The 19453-nt window shown below is 47.2% G+C and overlaps 1 protein-coding gene across 13 annotated transcripts in view; it reads left to right on the top strand.

The window, feature by feature from the left end:
* The window catches only part of CUX1 (cut like homeobox 1), a 364476-nt gene that overhangs the window by 255932 nt on the left and 89091 nt on the right, over positions 1-19453 (top strand). For all 13 annotated transcript variants that reach the window (XM_025425918.3, XM_025425917.3, XM_025425919.3 and 10 more), the window contains one exon: positions 15299-15403. In XM_025425918.3, coding sequence (XP_025281703.1) covers positions 15299-15403 — 105 coding nt within the window. The remainder of the gene's footprint in view (positions 1-15298; positions 15404-19453) is intronic.

Genomic DNA, 19453 nt, shown 5'->3' with positions numbered 1-19453 from the left:
ATGTCATGAAAAGTATGTGGAAGGTCCCAGCCATTATTTCCTTGGCAAAGCCTTGGGCGTGGTCCCAGTGTCCCAGACTCCCATGGTGAGCCTCTGCTGCAGAGTGGCTACTGTGTTTCCTTTTTTTTTTTTTTTTTTTTTAAGATTTTATTTATTTATTTGCGAGAATACACACAGGAGAGAGAGAGAGAGAGAGAGGCAGAGACAAAGGCAAAGGGAGAAGCAGGCTCCATGCAGGGAGCCCGATGTGGGACTCCAGGTCTCCAGGATCATGCCCTGGGCTGAAGGTGGCGCCAAACCACTGAGCCACCCGGGCCACCCTCCTTTTTTTCTTAATCTGTGTCTTAAATGCCCAACTCTGCTCCCAAGGTAATCGTTATGCTCCAGAGTTTGTACCAGTGAGTCACACCGTAAGGAAGTCTTCTGCCTTCAAATGCTTTGAAGCCATTTGCTCAACTGATAGCTTCCTCCTGGCTGATACTTAGGTGTCACAGATGCCCCAGGGAAAGTACTTGGCACTGTGTCCAGCACAAAATACTACACAGTATAGGGTGGCTTTAATTACCCAGCTGCCTGGGGTGCCTGCGTGGCTCAGTTAGTGAAGCATCCAGCTCTTGATCTCAGCTCATGTCTGGGTCTCAGGGCTGTAAGTTCAAGCCCTGCGTTGGGCTCCACGCTGAGCATGGGCCCTCCTAAAATAAATACTCAGCTGCCTGAAAAAATGGGCCCCCCCTACGGTACCCGTAACTTGCCCAGGACTCCATAGAACAGTAAGACATTCCACTTTAGCAAGTGATGCTGCTGCTTTGGAAAGAAAGAGCCTCTCCATTTATTTTCTTTATTCATGGGGAGAAGCACCCAAAGCTGTGATCTATCTCTCAGCCCCAGAAAGCCCCGTGCTGTGGCCTCTCCCCACTCAGTTTATAGCTGAGTCACCACAGGCATTAGAAAGCTTAGCAGTTTGCCTCAGGTAGTCTGGGTGAGCACAGCCCCCCACCAACCCCCCAGCCTCTGTGGGATGAAAATCCTTCCAGCTCTGTGGTCCCTGTGTGAGAGTTCCATGAGCTACCTGCCTCTTGGTGGCTGGTGTTGCTTGCACACCAGGGCAGAGGGTCAGGAAAGCGCATCCTTGTCACCTTTTTGGCCAATGAAAACATCCTGAAGTCCAATTGGAATATGAAAGCTAGTTTATGCATGGGAATGATCATGGGATATATGGATTTCTTCGTTCTTTAAAGAAGGTTTGTGGGTTCGGTGTTGCACACAGACTCTTCACTGAGCATCCTGGGCCTGGCCCACAGAAGACATACAGCAGAGATGCATGGAATGAGCCCCCCGGGATAGAAACGTTGTGTAGTAGTGACCCTGACAGTTATTAAGAGGCAGTCACAACCCTTGAGTAACTCCTTTTGTGCCTGGCCCTATTCTGAGCACTTGACATGAACCGAGGCCTGCAGCCTGCGAGCAGCCTGCTGTTATGATGCCGTTTATAGACAAAGAAACTGAAGTCAGTGGCTGGTTGGGTACAGAGCCAGGACTGGAGCCTGTGCTCTTCACCACCATACCCCAGAACCAGGAACTTTACCTTTCTTGCAGACCCTCTCTGCACCCAAATGCACCCGTCCATACCACTCTTTGCTGCAAAGCACTGCCTCTGCTTCCTCTCACCAATGTCCTTAAGCCTTTATTTACCTGTATTTGCTAAACATATTTACTCTGGCCCCTTTGCTTTTACTCAGCACTGCTCCGCGTTGCAGAGACCTTAACTCAGAAGTAGTTACTGGAAAGAGTTAACTTTCTCTGTTCAGACAGTTGCCATCTGCACATCCCAGATTTGTTCCTGGGCCAATATCGAGCATGTATCTCCTTTTGATGGCACTTTGGGGTAGACTCCTGGTTTGTTATAACAGATAGCCTCGGTCTAGGATTATGGAGTGCACTGTCTCCTACAACCTCTAAGGCAGTCCACAGATACTAAAGAAGTTTGGTGGAGTCCGTATATTTCCCAGACTGCTGGAGGCTGCTTGCGGGGGAATCTCGGTCCTGGGAGACACCAGGCAGGATTGCAGAGAAAGGGGCAACCTCCAAAATGACACTGGGTCTAGGTCCCAATTTGGTATTTGCTAGTTGGTGTGGCCTTGGACAAGTCTCTTAACTGCTTACATTTCTTTAAAAAAGAAAAGAAAAAAGAGAAACTCTGCGAACATGTGAAGGGAGAGAGGAGTTAGTCATTGAAACAGAAGGTAGAATCCTGGGTGCTAGGGGCTGCGGCAGGGGGAACTGGGGACTTGTTTCATGGGTACAGAGTCTTCAGTTTTGCAAGGTGAAAAAGTTCCAGAGATCGTTTGCATGACAGCGTGGATATACCTAACACTGCCAAAGCATACACTTAAAATTTGGTTAAGATGGTATATTTTATATGTCCTTTACCATAATTAAAATGTTTAATTTTTTTTTTAAGATGGAAAGAGAGGGAGGGAGTGATAACCGATACTTCCTTTGCACGATTGTTTTGAGGATAGAGGTTAAAACACCCAAGTAAGAAGTAGGTACTTAGATAAATGTTAGTTCTATAGTTGCCGAAGAAGCGCGGATTTGGTGGGAGAATTGTATAAAGTCTTGCACTAGGGAAATACCAGCGTTGTGGGCATGGGAGAAGCGTAGGGGAGTTCTAACTGGCAAATCAGGGTGAGTTAGAGCCTGATGTGGCTACCCAGAGAAATTAATGCAACCTCAGGCTACATTAATAGAAATAGTTTCTGGAATGAAGGAGATAGTGTTCTGCACTAATCTGCAGCCATCGGTCCATGCCTGGGGAATTATAATATATCTTGGAAACCACACTATGAGGACAGTTGGTACCTGGGGTGCATTCAGGCTCCACCCCATGGCCAGGACCACAAAGGGACCCTAACACAAAAGGAATCAGGAAGTTTTGGGACATTCCTGATCCCTGGGGAACATGGAAAGAAGATAGAGGGCTTTGACACCAAGCACCAGGGCATTAATTTCAGGAACTTGGGATGTGACAGGGTTATAAAGGGGAAGGCATAGGATGGGGACATGATGGATTCTGTCCCGTAGCTCTCCAGGACTGGCCTGGGGAAGGGGTCAGGCTTTTTCATGGCCATGGCCACACTCAGAAGCTGGTAAGAGGGACCTTACTCCTGATTAGAGAAGCCCTCTCTCAGCCCAGCCCTGGCTCTCCAGAGGTGCTAAGAGCTGGGTGCCACCAGAGCTGTGAAGGCAGATGCTGGCCAGCCCTCAATGAGGGTGTGAGGTGGGGGGATCAGACACAGAGGGAGCAGAAGGAGGGATCACACATGACTCCGAGGGTTGACATGGAGAAAAATGCCCTGGGTGGCCATGAGGAAGACAGTGTTGCAGGCAGGCACAGAAGGGCGTAGTGAGCTCTGGGGATTCTGGGCCATTCCATAAAGCTGAAACAAGGAGGTACAGGATGGGAGAGAGTGGGCCCCCAGGAGGGGATTAGATCTGGGTTCAGAGGAGGAGGGCTTTGAACACAGGCCTCTGCATGGAAGACCTCTCTCTGAGAACAGTGGGGAATCATGGGCAGAAGTGAGATATTGGACTTCTGTTCCAGAAGGATCACCCTGGCGAAACATCAGAGCACGGATGGGAGTGGAAAGACAGGAAGCCAGCAGAGCAGCTGTCGTGATACGTTAGGGCAAAGATGACTCGGGCTTGAAATGAGGCAGTCCCAAGTAGAGAGGAGGCAGAGGCAGCGGGGCAGGAGTCGGGGGACAAAGGAGCCATACACCCGTGCAGGCGCAGCCAGACAGCTGGTTCAGCTGCCTTTCCCATCAAGGGAAATCCCCAGGAGGAGCAATTTACTAGTTCATTGGTATATCACATTATTTTTGCACTAGGTTTATAGTCAAAATGTTCTACTGAGACCTGAAGCTGTTTTATTGCCGAAGCACTTGTGTTTCTATTGTGGAAAAGTGGAAGAGCAGTCAGCCACCGATAGCTCCGGGTCTCATTTACACCTGTTTGTTAAACTTCAAGGCACTTGCTTTAATACTCACCACCTTAATTGGTGGCTGTGATGGTTCAGAACTTTGAAGACTGGATGGTAAATAAGAAGCCACAACTTTGTGCCTTTTTGACTGTATAAAGCCATCTGGGGCTTCAACCATCCTGTCACTTTGCCGGCTGTACCTTCACCTGCATGCCTTTCCAAGTCCCAGCCAGGGGCATGAAGAAGTCCTTTCACTGAGTGGTCCTCCTCCTGCTACCTGCCTGATTCTTACAGAGGAGACTGCCCTAACGGGAGGAACTTCAGCTAGAAGTGCAGCTTAATCTCACCGAGGAACAGAACCAAGGGTAGAGAAAAATGCAAAGAGCTGCAAGAACTCCTAGCAAGGCATGGCACTTTCTCCAACCAAGGTTTCTAGGTTCTCGCGGGGAACAACTGGGTTTGAGTCCCACACCTCCCATTTCCCTGCCATGGGTCTTGAACGAACCTCCCAGCTCCCAGTGTGTTTCCCATCTATCTTTGAATGAGGGTAGTAATTCTCTCACGTTGGAGAGAACACTGCCGAAAAAACAAATCCACTGAGTAAATTTTGAAGATCTTACTGGCTTTATTCAACGATTCATGAATTGGGCAGCATCCCACCTAGCAGACAGGAGCTCTGAGGAGCCATGCAGAATGGAAGGCAGAAAAGGGAAGGATAAAGAGCGAATTGTTTTAGGTTCCTTCCTACAGGAGGCAGGAGGGGTCTGTTGGACCTTACTAGCACAGACTGGGAAATTCCAGGTTGTTGGGTTAAAAGTCACATTCCCAGAAGAGGCTGACACTGCAATGAGGTTAGGTCTTCCTTCGATCTGGGTTTGCTGACATGGGGTTTGGCACAAGTGACACCATTTGGAGCATGTTGTTCTTAAAAATAACAGTTCTTACCTTTTGATCAGACTATCAGCCTGAGAGATGTGACCAAAATTTAAACCATTAGTGCCATGCTCAGCCACGACTCTGTAGTCCTCACAGCTTTTACTGATCCTCTGTGTGATATTGCCAGGTCATGATGTTTTTTTTGTGGAATTCACATGGTGGTCACAGGGTCACAACTTCAGGCTCACAGTCTCTTAGTGGGTCATTCTTTTCCTTTTCTGACACTCCAGTCTTGGGGAGATTGTTTGCTTGATGATTAGTGGCTTTGAACATGCATTTAAAGCTTTTGAGAGATGGGGCACCTGGGTGGCTCAGTGTTTGAGCATCTGCCTTTGACTCAGGTCATGATCCCAGGGTCCTGGGATTGAGTCCCACGTCGGGCTCCCCACTAGGAGGCTGCTTCTCCCTCTGCCTATGTCTCTGCCTCTCTCTCTTTCTCTCTCTGTGTCATTCATAAATAAATAAATAAAATCTTTAAAAAAAAAAAAAAAAAAGCTTTTGAGAGAATACAGTGCACCAGGGAGGTTGCTATAATTATAAGAAGCAGGATAATTCCCAGTGTCTGGAATGGACTTTGGAGCCATGGTCCCCAAAACCCAAATTATTCAAAATCAAATGAGTCAAAGAAAGACCCTGTTGAAAGAGTAACCTTTCCAAGCCAGGTGGCTTGCTCAGTGGTTTTATGGAAATGAATTCATACTTCCCCAGAAGTGTTAATCCAGATGCAGCAGGTGGTGTTGATCACAGCACAGACCCCTCCTTGTTCAGCCAAAAGATAGAGCCTCTCTTATTATCAAGAACAACCGTAGCCAGAGAGTCTTAAGGATCTTTATTGAGCAGCTATGGCTTTAGCAGTGGATTCCCCAGTACTTTCAAGAGTTAAGGAGAGGTTCCTGGTCGTAACCTCATTTGTATTTACTGCTAACCAGGAAAGTAGGGCCCAGCCGAAGGAAGCAAATCTTGAATCACAAATACCTCCTAGTAGGTGTTTTCTAACTCTAAATTCAGAGACTGACCACTGAAATGTCTCAGTCTGTGGACAGTTTGAGGCATGTTAGAACCTAAGAGGCATTGCCCAGTTAGGCACCAGCCAGCCAGGCATTCATAGGCCCAGGGAGAATGATAACTACCAGAGGCAAAGATCAACCCTGTCGGGGCACAAAGCATTCTCACTAAGGTGATGCTGTCCATGAGGACAGATAGGAGTTCTTATGACAAATCCAGTAATCTGAAAGGCAAAGGTTACCCCCTCTCCTAGCAGTGGCCTTAAGAGATATGGATGATGGTGTTATCTTTCCAGGCTAATGTGAGTCAAAGAACAAAAGGGAAGAAAGGGTCTCATGCTCAGTTCAAGTTTGAGGTCTCCATCCAGCATCTTTTTTTTTTTTTTTTTTTTAAGATTTTATTCATGAGAGACACACACAAAGAGAGAGAGGGGCAAAGACATAGAGAGAGAAGCAGGCTCCAATGCAGGGAGCCCGATGTGGGACTCGATCCTGGGACTCCAGGATCATGCCCTTGGCCGAAGGCAGGCACTAAACCACTGAGCCACCCAGGGATCCCTCCATCCAGCATCTTGGGGAGAAGCAGCCTACATCAGTGTTCACTGCTTCTCTTCCTAGTCATTCCATGCAAAGGGTCTCCAGCATTCAAACAAGATCAACTGTCAGGTGGAGCCTTTTTGGCTGTAAGATGTATATACCCAAGCTTCAGGTCCCTGGAGTCTGCCTGCCATCTAGGCAATGAGGAGGACCTGGTCTCATCCCTTCCTTCAAGGAGATTATAAAGGGCAGTCTTTGTTCCTAGTGAATCCAAATCAGAAGGGTAGGAGAAATTTAGAAGTGTTCGTTTTGAGAGTTATGGCCAGATAGTTGAGGAAACTAGAAGAGTCAGGATCCAGGCCAGTTTAGAGGTTTTAATCACAAAACCTCAAAAACAGTTAACAGGATTAGCATCTGATAGTTACAAAGGCACAAACATAATTTTTCTCTCTGCAATCACCCCTATCCTTTTTTTTTTTACTACAGATAATCACAGTAAAAGTAATTTTATATTCAACTTGGCCTGATTATTTATGTGAGTGCAGCAAGAATCGTGACTGACCATGTAAGCTCCTCTGTGCTTTCAAAGCTAGAACCTTGTAAGCAAAATATCAGGTTAATTTTTTTAAGGAGTTTTTTTTTTTAAGATTTTATTTATTTATTCATGAGAGACACAGGGAGAGAGGCAGCGATATAGGCAGAGGGGAGGAACAGACTCCATGCAAGGAGCCCAATGTGGGACTCGATCCTGGGACTCCAGGATCATGGGTGACCCACCCAGGTGTCCCGAAGGGGCTTTACTTATTGGCCCCATAAAGTCAACCCTAGTTCCTTAAAGCTTTCTAGTCATTTCCGAGTATATGCACATCTCTCAAATATGACAAGCAGGTCAAGCCTGTGGTAATATAGCCAATATTTCCAGTTGTGTCCTGTTACAAGGAGAACACATTCTCATTGAACTTATTAAATAACTATATTGCTGTGAAAAGAATAAGGTTTCTGAATTCTGGAAGGATCAGGTTGAGAGAAAAAGTAAATGTTTCATTTTTGTTTAAAAAGGTAAAAAATGCCAAATTCCTGTTTGAGAAAAGTTTCCTTAAATCTGGAAAAATGAAACATCAGTCTTTCAAGTAAGAAGTCATAAAAAACAATCCTCCTCCGCTCATTCATTTCCTTGTTATTAATCCTCATTCTGCTTGAATCCAGGTTTTGGGGGTTTTTTCCCCATAAATTCTGGAAATTCTTATCCAGTTTGGTTTAATGATCTTGGTTATCCAAAATTTGGACTTGTTAAAGTCCTTTCCATGAATCCCCATGAAGACAACACACTTTTAAAGGAAAAGTTTTGCAAAAAGCATCTGAGTAAAATAATATAACTCTGTAAATGACAAAGACTTTAAAATGTCTGTTGCTACAGATCTGCTGAGAGTTCATTTGATAAGGAATTGTAGTCATTTCTGTGATGTATGACATTTTAAGATAATAACTAGAATCATGACATAATACCAGGACAAATCAGATTTCTAGGAATTTCACACAATTTCCGAAACACTTATATCCCTATACAAATACAACATAAAGAAGGCTCAGTATTGCATTTTACTGAACAACTCTTCCTGTGTGATTTAACAAACCAAATAAGCCAAGTTAGTTTAATATCTCCCTTTTTATAAGGTGAAAGAACAAATCCTTTGAGATGTCCCAGGACCCCTCCTGAAAATCTCAAAATTAGTTCAAAGTCAAAAAGACTTCCTTTAGCATTTGATTCACAGAAGTTTGTCAGAAAACATCAAAGGATTTTTTTTATTTTTTTTTTAATTTTTATTTATTTATGATAGTCACAGAGAGAGAGAGAGAGAGGCAGAGACATAGGCAGAGGGAGAAGCAGGCTCCATGCACGGGGAGCCCCACGTGGGATTCAATCCCAGGTCTCCAGGATCGGGTCCTGGGCCAAAGGCAGGTGCTAAACCGCTGCGCCACCCAGGGATCCCAGAAAACATCAAAGGATTTTAGAACACTTGGTCAGGTAGGATCGTAGGTCTCTGTGACACAATAATTACTCCTCTATTTAACCATAGTGACAACTGAAGACCTTGAAGGCAAATACAGGAAGTTAAATAGTTGTTTAACAAAACAAAGCAGGGATCCCTGGGTGGCGCAGTGGTTTAGCGCCTGCCTTTGGCCCAGGGCGCGATCCTGGAGACCCGGGATCGAATCCCACGTCAGGCTCCCGGTGCATGGAGCCTGCTTCTCCCTCTGCCTGTGTCTCTGCCTCTCTCTCTCTCTCTGTGACTATCATAAATAAATAAAAATTAAAAAAAAATTTAAAAAAAAAAAAAAAAAAACAAAACAAAGCAAAAAAAAAAAACAAAAACAAAACAAAACAAAGCAAACCCTTAGCTCTTTTAGTAGAGAAGACAGCTTTCTTAAGGAATCAAAGACCTGATAAAGACCCAGGAAATTATTTTGACAAGACACAAAACCTTCATTTTCCAGGCAAGTTACCTAAAATGTAAAGAAGAACCTTTTACTGTCTCTTATCAAGAGCAAACCAGTAGTTCAAGAAAACTGTCTTTTTAAAAGAGAAACCCAGGGCACCTGGCTGGCTCAGTCATTAGAGCACGTGACTCTTCATCTCAGCTTTGTAAGTCTGAGCCCCACATTGGGCATAGAGATTACTTAAAAATAAAATATATTTAAAAAAAAAAGAAAACCAAACCCTATTTTGCACCAAATCACTTTTGATGTTAAAACCCATTTAACTTTATCACATTTATTCTAATCTTAGGTAGCTTGACCACACATGAAAATTTCTTTCAAAGATTTCTTGTCCACAAATCTACAACTTTCTTTTTCACATTCAGATTTTGCCCTGTGTTTTTCCGTTTTTGCATTCTGAAATAAGCAGCCTCTCATTAAGACAAAATTGTTTTCTTTTCCCTCAACACAAATGCCTCTCCATTCTTCATACCTTCTTTGATTGAAAACACACATCTTACCTTCCTTGCATACAGAGATGTTTCCTTTATTATTTCTAGTAGTGTAATTACATATATTAGAATTTCTAACCCTTAGAACCTTTCATTTCTGTTCGTGAACCTTTACATCAGCATTCTGTGGCTTGGCAAATGTATAAATGCATTGTATAATTTCTAGAAACATGGTTTCTGGTAGTAAATTTTTCAGTGTGGCACAAAATGTGTCTTACTAGTAAACCCAGATATCTTTGATTCCTCTGTAAAAGGAAGCCCAAAATGGATAAACCTGTGTTCAGTGATTAATTAGCTTTTTGCAATGAAACTGGGAATTTTGAAGCATTTTGGAGACTTCTGCTTGCCAATTAAATACGTACCCCATTCGGTTTGTTTGATTTGGGAGCCCTTGCTTTCAAGTGCACTTCTTAAATGATCTTCTCTAACTGGAATGTTCCTCATAATGGCCATTGTAATTCTAGGTTTTTTTTTTAATAAGATTCTGCCATTTTTATAGATATTAAGTTTCTGAGACTGTAGTTCTTAGACAAAATAAGCAGGGTGCCAGTAGGTGGTGGAATTATCATGATGATGATTATGGCTGTTTCAGCTGAGCCTTTTGGTCTTTTGGAGCCAGACTAATATCTAAAAGGGGTAGGCTGCTGGTTTGGGAGTTGTGTGATGTTTTACAGTGTACCTGATTAAATGGAAGTTTTCTTAAGGTTGGCAGGTGACCTTGTGTCACTCTAACCCATTCCTAATTCTCCCTAACGCAGGAGTCTTAGAGTTAGATGAGTCTAAACAGGGACTCCAGTCACCAGCACAGGGCCAGCTTGAGAGGTAATAAGTCTCATCTCTGTCCCAGAGTAGACTTTCCTGACCTCTCTCCTGCAGAATCTCTGAAGCAGGGTCACCTCTGGGGTTTTGGCTGTTTTCTGGAATCATGCGGGGGCATTGCTTTGGAAGAATGACCAGGAGTTGGCTCTGCACTTTCCAGAGCAATGGAGTCCACCCACCCCTTTGGAAGGCTCATTTGTTGGCTTTGCTAGCCTCCCCTCTCCTTTATCTCTCCTTCCAGAGTACAGGGCCTTGTGAGGAACAGGCCGGGAGGTCATCCCCAAGGAGAACTTGCCTTCTTCTCGAAATTGTCCAAATGTGGTGTTATTTGTCCTCGAGTATGGTAGCTAGAAAAATGGCCCCCACATATGCTTCCCAAGCCCAACTTACAAATATGTTAGTGTACCTGGCAAGGAAGGGTTAAGGCTGTTACCAGCTGACCTTGACATAGGGAGATGACCTGGGAGTGTGTGAGCGCACCCAGTGTAATCATGGGATCCTGAGATGCCGAAGAGTCCACATCAGAGCCATGTGCTGGCTTTGAAGGTGGGAGAGGGGCCATGTGCCAAGGAATGCAGGAGGCCCCCAGAAGCTGGAAATGGCTGGAAACCAGATTCTCCCCCAGAGCCTCAGAAAGGAACACAGCCCTGCCCACCCTGTGATCTGAGCCCAGTGAGACCCATTGTGGACTCCTGACTTCCAGACCTCTAAGATAATAAATGTGTTTTTCAAACCCACTAAATTTATAGTAATTTGCTCCAGTAGCCTTAGCAAAGTAATAGAAAGAAAGCTTGCCTGCTAACAGACCTCATGTTCCTAGCCAGGTCCCATCTCTGAGAAGCCATGGGTTTACCTGGAGGCTCTGCCCACGGCCAGCCTATGTGGCTGCTTTGTCACTGGAGGGACTTGCTTGCCTCTGGTTGCCCCAGGCCAGGGTTTTCGTGGCCACATGTACAGAAGGGGACAAGACACAAAGACCAGGGCCCAGTTGGGCAGAAGACCAGATCAGATACCCACTAGCACCGCCACCATTTAAAACCAGGGACTCCAAAGGCTATACCTTAAATGGATAAATTGGACAAAGCCTGGACTCCATCATGTCTCAACCCTGGTCCTGGGAGGAACGAAAACATGCCACCCTAGAGAATGTCTAACCACAGCCACCTCTCTGTGGGCCTGGGGCCTGCATCTCACACCAGGCCATGGCTGGCCTCACCAGCCTCCCCCCTGGGCCTTCACCCACCCTGCTGGCTGCAGCTGCCTGAGGCTTTCACCATTGCCTCCTCTCTGCCCTGCCCCACCGTGCCTCCTCCACATTTTATTAATCAAATTTTTCAGACTTTCAGGTCGGGAAATAGCTGTCAGCATTCTATATTGGCCTTCTAATGTGTCTTCTTTCGGGGCCTGAGTTTTGGGAAAAGCTTTCTTTCCTGCCCTTCCTGGGACCTTTCAGGAGCCCTTGAGGAGTTGGGGGGGGGGGTTCCCTTGGCCCTTCCTGTAGGACGGGGAGGCACCCTGCACCCACAAGTCAGGCCACCTTTCCTGAGATACGAAGCTGTGACTTGGGCGAGCCAGTGTCCCACACGTAGGACTCATCACTGCTCTTTGGCAGCCTGACTGACAGAATTGATCAAGTGCTGCTCCCTGCCTCTGGCTTCCCAGGTGGCTGCTGAAGCCGGCTACGGACTCTAGTCATCTTTCCCTAAATAGTCTTCCATTTTCAGATGAGACAAGTAATGAAACCTTCAGGCAGTGCCCGCCGGGGGCCTTAAAGATACTAATAGTGGTTTCTGATTGGACTCCTCACCCCACGTGGGGGGCGCTGTTAGGCCCTGGACTCCTATTACGTCCTTGGTCCTCAGTTGTCCTGCGCAGGCTCACGAGGCACCTGTGTCTGTGCTTGTCACCAGGCCGCTGCCGGTACAGCCAGTGTCCCCACTCGTGTCCTCCTGCTTCACTGCCCCAGGCTATTAGCACCGACTCTCACTTCCCAGGAAAGTACAGAAAGTAAGCAACAGCCAGCAGAGGAGGCGTCTCAGGGGAGCAGCTCCGACTTGGTGAGGAGTGGCTGCTGGATCCCCCACCCTGGGGCCGTGCCAGCTGCCAGCCAGAAGCCTGGCCTCGGGCCCTGGGCTTGGCCTCAGCAGGGCGGGGAGGGGTAGGAGAGCCCGCACCCCGGAAACAAGGAGGTGGCCGTTTCGGGTCTCTGTGTCTGGGGTTCCAGGTCAGAAAACACCAGAGCCTTCTGCCTGCCACCACTGATTCCTGTTCTTCGAAACACCCCTTTATCGGGCAGGATTGTGGGCCCCAGAAAGACGGGAGACCCTGCACACGAGTGACAGCGCGGTCCTGACCCAGCACGGCACCACCCCCTTTTTTTTTCTGCCTCAGCTGTCAACGATGAGACTAAATTTACAACGGCAAGAACTAATTCCCCCCAGCTGCATACTGGCGGCTGTTCCCACTCCCTCCTTCAGCTGCTCTTAGGCCTGCTTTTATTTTTGATCTGCTCTGTGCCTGTTTAGCTGCACAAACCACCTCAACTCATTTTGTTTTTGATGTACCCAGGGCACAAATCCTAAACAAATAATATAAATGCTAAACGTTCAAAAAGTTGCACCGTAGTAACCAAGTCAAGCCAAATGTGGTAAAAGGCTGTGACCACCGTGGATAGGCCACAGAGCAACTCTGAATGTGAACTTGGAAACTGAACAGAGTGCAGACGCTCTGGAGAAGTTGTGCAAGCTGAAGAGAAAGCTCTCAACAGCTAGATCCCTTGTTCCATGAGCCACCCGCCACTAGTAAGACAGCACTGTGCTCCACACGGCTAAATGCCCACATGAGAGCCTTGCCATGAACCCATTGCCTGGGCCTGCCCGCATTCGGGTGTTTCTGGAACACCTCAGAGCCAGCATTACCAGGCAGGGCAGGGTGGCTGGATGACCTCATTGGCTGCTACTAAAACAGCTTCTCCACTGGGCTAATATTTTTCCTAGTCCAAGAGACTAGAAATATGTCAAATACACTTCATTCCTGGCAGAGTCATGGAGATTCTATGCCCAAGGGATTAGCCGACTAGAAAGAGAAGAGTAAACTTTTCAGTAGTAATGACATGATTATCAGAGAAACTTGGAGTGGCACATCTAGAACCCTGCCACCGAAGAGGAGATTTCCTGCACTTAGCAGGAACCAGGACTCACCCTAGCCACTGTCACCACGCCGGTAACATCACCGCCTTTCCCGTTCTGGATTCTGCTTGGAGCAGAGGGTGGGAGGCGGCTTCTTGAGCACAGGTAGGCATGGCAAGGTGCCTTGTGAATCAAATGGAGTGAGGTTCCAAGCGCCCCTGGCGAAGCCCGGCAGGCAGCCACAAACACCACCCTGGAAGAAGCAATTGCTGTTAGAAACATCCTTAGGGGCACCTGGGTGGCTCAGCGATTGAACGTCTGCCTTCAGCTCCCTGGGATCGAGCCCTGCTTCAGGCTTTCTTCTCAACAGAGCCTGCTTCTCCCTCTCCCTTTGCCCTGCTCATCCTCACACTCTCTCTGTCTCTCTCTCAAATGAATAAATAAAAATTTTATATATGTATTATATATCCATATATATATATATGTATATATATATATATATATATATATATTCTAATATGTCGGCGTGCAGGGAAGATTGGCAAAACAGTACTGTGTCAGAGAATCGCTGAAGGCTGCCAAACCCATCCCTCACCAGCTAGATTGATCAGTGAGTCCTGGGTAGGCTCACTTCCTGTCTCTCTTCTTCAGTCCTTTCTTAGCAATTAGTCAACACAGGCCATCGCGCCACCAAATGAAAAAATGCACGACATAGCTTGCCCAGCCAGGCTCTCCTCGTTCATCTTTTCTCCATGCAGTGGGAGTCCAGTGGAAAGAGATGACACATGATTTTGCAGTCCGCATACCCAGTGCTACCCTTCCCCACCCCTCTGAGAGTTTTTCTTCCATCATAATTGTAAAATCAGGACAAGCCCGTTCATAAAACGCTTGTGAATGAGTCCTCTATGCAGTGTACCCTTGCAGATGCTGAACCCGGTAAGGTTCCTGAGAAGGTGACCAGGTGACTCTGTCCCCATCCTGGTAGAGAAGAAAGAAACTCAATGGGTGGAGGTCACCTGCCCTGGCTCCTCTGCCCACTGCACCTCCGTGCCTTCTCAGGCAGCGGGCACGGACATGTCCCCCATCTCACCGTCCAGTGGGAAATCCTGCTGTGCCATCCAGTAGCATTGGTTTTCTCAGTCCGAGAATGACATGCAAATAGTGGCAATGTACCTCCCTTTTCTCCTTGGGCCCCCTTCCTGCGGTTGCCTCCAGTCTCCCCTCACCCCTAGTAAAGTCAGGCCAACCTCCTGCCTCTGCATGCACCCCCCACCCCATGTCCCACCCCCCCAATGCCCCCAGCCCCCCACCATCAGCCTGGCGGGCTGGAAGTGCCAGCGTCAGAGTCAGAAGATTTTGTCAGGTGAAGGGTTAAATATGTTGCAATAAGCCTGGCCCTCACAAAAGAGGTGGCATTTACACCCTGTACGTTTATGGAAATACTCACTACAGGAAAACAACCACAACATTGTGCGCGTCTTTAGGAAGAGAATGGCCAAAGTGTCTTTAATTCACTGTTTACCCGTGAGAATTACTCCCAGGAGTAATCCTGCAATAAAATCTTCTTGGTCTATGAGAATAGAAAGAAATTGAATCAAAAGACTCTATTTCCACTTGTATTTATTCAGTCTGGGAAATTCAGTGGGCCGGAGCATTAGTATCAGCAGGGGATTCCTTGCTCCTAGCGTTAAATTACTGTCATAATCGCTCAATTATTTCTTCCTTGTACTGTTTAAAATAAAAATCCATCACATTCTGTGTTTTTTTCTAGCATTTATTAGGTTGAGTGTTTAGGAAAATCAATTATAGTCAGTCAGGCATGAATTGATGAATGTTCTTGTAATAATTGTCAGTTGTTAAACTGAATGCACTTTCTCTTCTCACACTTTTCATTTCCTTCAGAGGGCAGAGGTGGCTCAGAGAGAGGCGGAGACTTTGAGAGAGCAGCTCTCGTCGGCCAACCACTCTCTCCAGCTGGCCTCGCAGATCCAGAAGGCGCCGGACGTGGTGGGTAGCCCAGCCCTGTGGGGACTGTCTGCCATGCCTCTGCCCCTTTGGGTGACAGCTGCTTGCTTTTGCTTCTTAACGGTCCTTGTTGGGAAGAGATTTTAACCAGCACTCCTGTGTCAGTCGGGAATACTTTGGACAACCCCAGGATGGAACTTGTAAGAGTCAGAGGAAGAGCTTTGTCGATTGCGCATAAATGCTAAGTGGTCGGCGTATCGCACCCCCACCCCTAATGTGGAGGCCAAGGCTCCTCAAAGAGAGGGCCTTCCCAGCTAGGCCTGTGGGGAGAGGGCTGGCAGTGGGGAGTCAGGAGTTGCGGGGGCAGGGGGCGTTTGTAAAGCAGGAGCATTGCCAAAATCACACTGGAAAATCGTAGGTTTGGTCTCTACCTCGATGGGTCCTTCCAGAGTGAGAAAACAAATGGTTAGCAATGAGCTGGGGAGGCCAAAGAGGTAATAAAGGGACAACCTGCTCCAAGTCTACGTAATAGCAGACTCTCTAGAAATACCAGCATTTGGAAGGATCAAGGCACATATTCTAGTCCTTTCTGTGCCTCTTGATTTCTCTGAGATGAATAAAAATCTCTCTTAGATAGAACTCTCCCAGCTCGATGGAGGTAGCTTTGACTTAGCAGATTCTAGGCTCCCACCTAGAGCACCTTGCAGTGATATGGGGTGGTGCCAAGTTAAACCTGGGTATTAGAGTCACACTCCTGGAGTCATACCCTAGCACTGCATGATGTTGGCCTAGTAGCTTGACTTCCCTGAGCCTGGGTTTCACCATGCGTGTTGTAAGGGTTCTGGAAATTCTTACAAGTAAACTACATAGAGCAAGGCCTGACCCATAATCCATGTCAGTCAACCTCAGCACTTACCTACTGCAGTTGGCCTCACCCTCTCTGATCCGGGAGCCCTGGGTTTATTTATTTAAAAAAAAAAAAAACAAAACTTTTTTTTAAAAAGACTTTATTTATTTATTCATGAGAGACACACAGAGAGAGAGGCAGAGACACAGACAGAGGGAGAAGCAGGCTCCATGCAGGGAGCCCGACGTTGGACTCAATCCTGGGTCTCTAGGATCTCGCCCTGGACTGAAGGTGGCGCTAGACCACTGAGCCACCCAGGCTGCCCAGACCTGGGTTTAAAGCTCAACTCATCACCTGTATGCTCACAGGCCACAGATAGCCAAACTTGGGCAGCCTCAGTTTCCTATGTGCAGAGTAGGGACGAGTGGCCCCCAGGGCCTGCCAAGTTCCCATGGCCTATAGTGGGTGAATTGTGCTTGTAGGTGTCCATTCTTTAGCAGAGGGTTACAGAGCACCTGATGCTACAGAGCATCAGGACCCATAGTGGACAGAGGAAGAGCAGGGAGGGACAGGGACAGGCCCTTCCAGAGAAGGAGGGCACTCACTCGACAGTTGGACAGCCACTCTTCCACCGAACCCATGAGGCAGGCATTTCCTTTCTTTACCTAAATGATGAAGCGACAAGTTGCAGAATATAAACCTTTGGCACCAGAACGCTTGGCCCCAGTGGCCAAGCCAGGACTCAACTGGGACTTTTTAAAAATTATTCCCTAGGAGCGAATCTGAAGCAGAGTTTTAATATGAGGACCCCTTTTTAAGGATGGATTCTCATTTTCTTTCCTTATATTAACATTAAATTTTAAAATTAATTAATTAACATTAAATAAAACATGATTTAAGTGTTTCAGGGTACAGAGAAAAATTTTCCATTTATGGAGCCATCACAACTTCATGGACTCTGGTCTTCATTTTCCCTGAAATGTCCCCTTGGCTCTGTTGCTGTCCCTTCATCCAAGTGGACCTGCACAGAACCCAGCACTATGGCTGAGAAGGGAGGAAGCCTTCGAGGAAGGAGTCAGTATGGCTCCTCCCGGCCTCTCTGGTTGCATTGGATTCTCTAGAGAAAGCCATCCACCCTGATGTGTCTACATAGTGCTCCCGAGCTAAATGTTTTTGATTGAAAGGATTTCTGGCACCATCCAAGACTGTAGCAACCAAAACATTTTAGAAGGAAATGAATGTTTTTGTAGGTAGAGTAAGTTGTGGGTCCTCTAGGCGCTTAAACACTTCATCATGGGCTAAGTGCAGTGTTTACGTGGCTCTGGTTCAGCCTTCCAAGAGCAGCCCTGCCAGGGATCCCCCCTGGGTGTGCGTTCCCAGTAGCTCCAGCTCCAGCTCCAGCCAGTCGGGGAGCAAACATAGGAACCAGGCCAGCGGAGAAATGTCTGTTGGGCTTGGCTGGCAGGACTCAGCAGAGAAACAGTGGAGTCTATAGATCCAGCAGAAGCCAAGACCGATCCGCTGGGTGTCTTCACAGAATCGCCAATCGAGGAAGGTGAGCTGTCTCTCAGCAGGCTCTTGCTCTGCGGTAGGGGCCTCACTGGGGCTTAAATGGTTGTCTCGTTGATGCCTTGAGACACCAGTCATTAGAGGTAGGTTTTATTATCCTCATTTTATAAGTAAGAAAACAGGCTCAGAGAAGCTCAGTAATTTACCCAAGGTCACATAGCTCAAATATGATCAAACTGGAGTTTGATCCTAAGTTGTCCTTCTCCGTAACGCACTCTTTCCCCTACAGTGAGCTACTCTCCTTCATGTGCATAGAATGAGACAGGACGTATGCAGGTCCTTTGTGGAGTATTTATAGGCAAACATTAGTTCAGGGCTCTGGTGCATCACACCAGGCCACCCCTTGAGCCTAAACAAACTGTAATATTGGGAAACACACCTCTCCATTGATGAGGCGGCCTTCCAGGTGAAGCCACCAGATGGAATCAGCCTACTCTGGCTACTTGGTATTGACAGGAACACAGGGGTCAGTAAAAGAACTAAAACCGAGGTCCCCGTGCCCTTCTCTTTCCCCCTCTGGGGTTAATAGAATAAGGCAGTGGCCCAGAACCAGGCATCTGTCTGAGTCTGGGGTCCTAGGCACACCATCACTTCGCAGTTAGGTTTTTCACCCTGTCTTGAGTGAGCTCTTGCAACTCATCCATATTTGATATGGAAATTGCTGCAGGATAAAAGAGATCATTACATAGCTTATTTCAACCTGGGCATGCTGGTCTCATCAAAGGACTCAGGTGCACACGGCTTGGGAGGGAGGGGAGGTGAACAGGGTTCAAAGGGACAAAATTCAGTGACGTCTTTCATCAGTAACTTCTGCTTTTACATTTATTTTCCCTTTTGGACTAGCATCATCTTAAGGCCTTCCTTTTCTTTTTACCATGTTTTCAGACTCTACAGAGCATTTTCACACATCCTTTCCTGGCTCTTGAACCATCAGAGCCCCCCACCCACCTACCCAAGACCTGGTACCCGTAAAGAGCATAGGACCACCCCCACCCCCCACCCCCCGCCGCATAGGTCTTGGAAATCTGGAGCCTGGGAGACAGACTCCGGTTCTGGTGCCCACCAGGGCCTCTGATCAGACTTGCGGAAGCCCGTTTCTGTTCCTTCGGAAGCTTGTCCAAGCCAGAGTCCTAATGCTGAGTCCTAGCAGATGCCCCAGGGAGTCCCTGAGCCCTACTCCAGGCCCTCTGAAGCTCAGTTGCCAGGGGAGGTCCCAGAACCCATATATCTTCTAAATCCCCCCAAGTGATTCGGGTACAGCTGAATTGAGGCCCAGAGCGACACTCAGGAGCCAGCAGTCCTGTCCCTCTTTGACTCGTGTACACTTCACTTCCTGCCAGTGATCTCAAGAGCATCTGAAGTGCCTGACACTGACCTCTGTGCAGTTGTGCAGAATACCCCTCCACTCAGCAACTCATCTACTACATTATACAACTTTCAGAGAGCACTGAGACCCAGGCCCATACCACCCCACCCCACTGCCCCGCTCCACCCCCGGCCCCTTGATCATCTCCTGGGCCTTTGTCTGGTTCTTCCTTAATTTCCTGTGTGTCTTTGTGATGAGATGGCCAGGAAGCGAGTAGAATGACCTTTTCTGTCCTATTTCCAAGGTCTTACTGCTTTGGAGTGGATGATCTCATCTCTTTGAGCTTATGTAAGACGCAAATGACTTTTGC

Source organism: Canis lupus, chromosome 6 (assembly GCF_003254725.2).
Source record: "Canis lupus dingo isolate Sandy chromosome 6, ASM325472v2, whole genome shotgun sequence".
Classification (NCBI taxonomy): domain Eukaryota; kingdom Metazoa; phylum Chordata; class Mammalia; order Carnivora; family Canidae; genus Canis; species Canis lupus.
The sequence above is the reverse complement of the archived record's forward strand: the minus strand, read 5'-3'. Positions and strand labels throughout refer to the sequence as shown.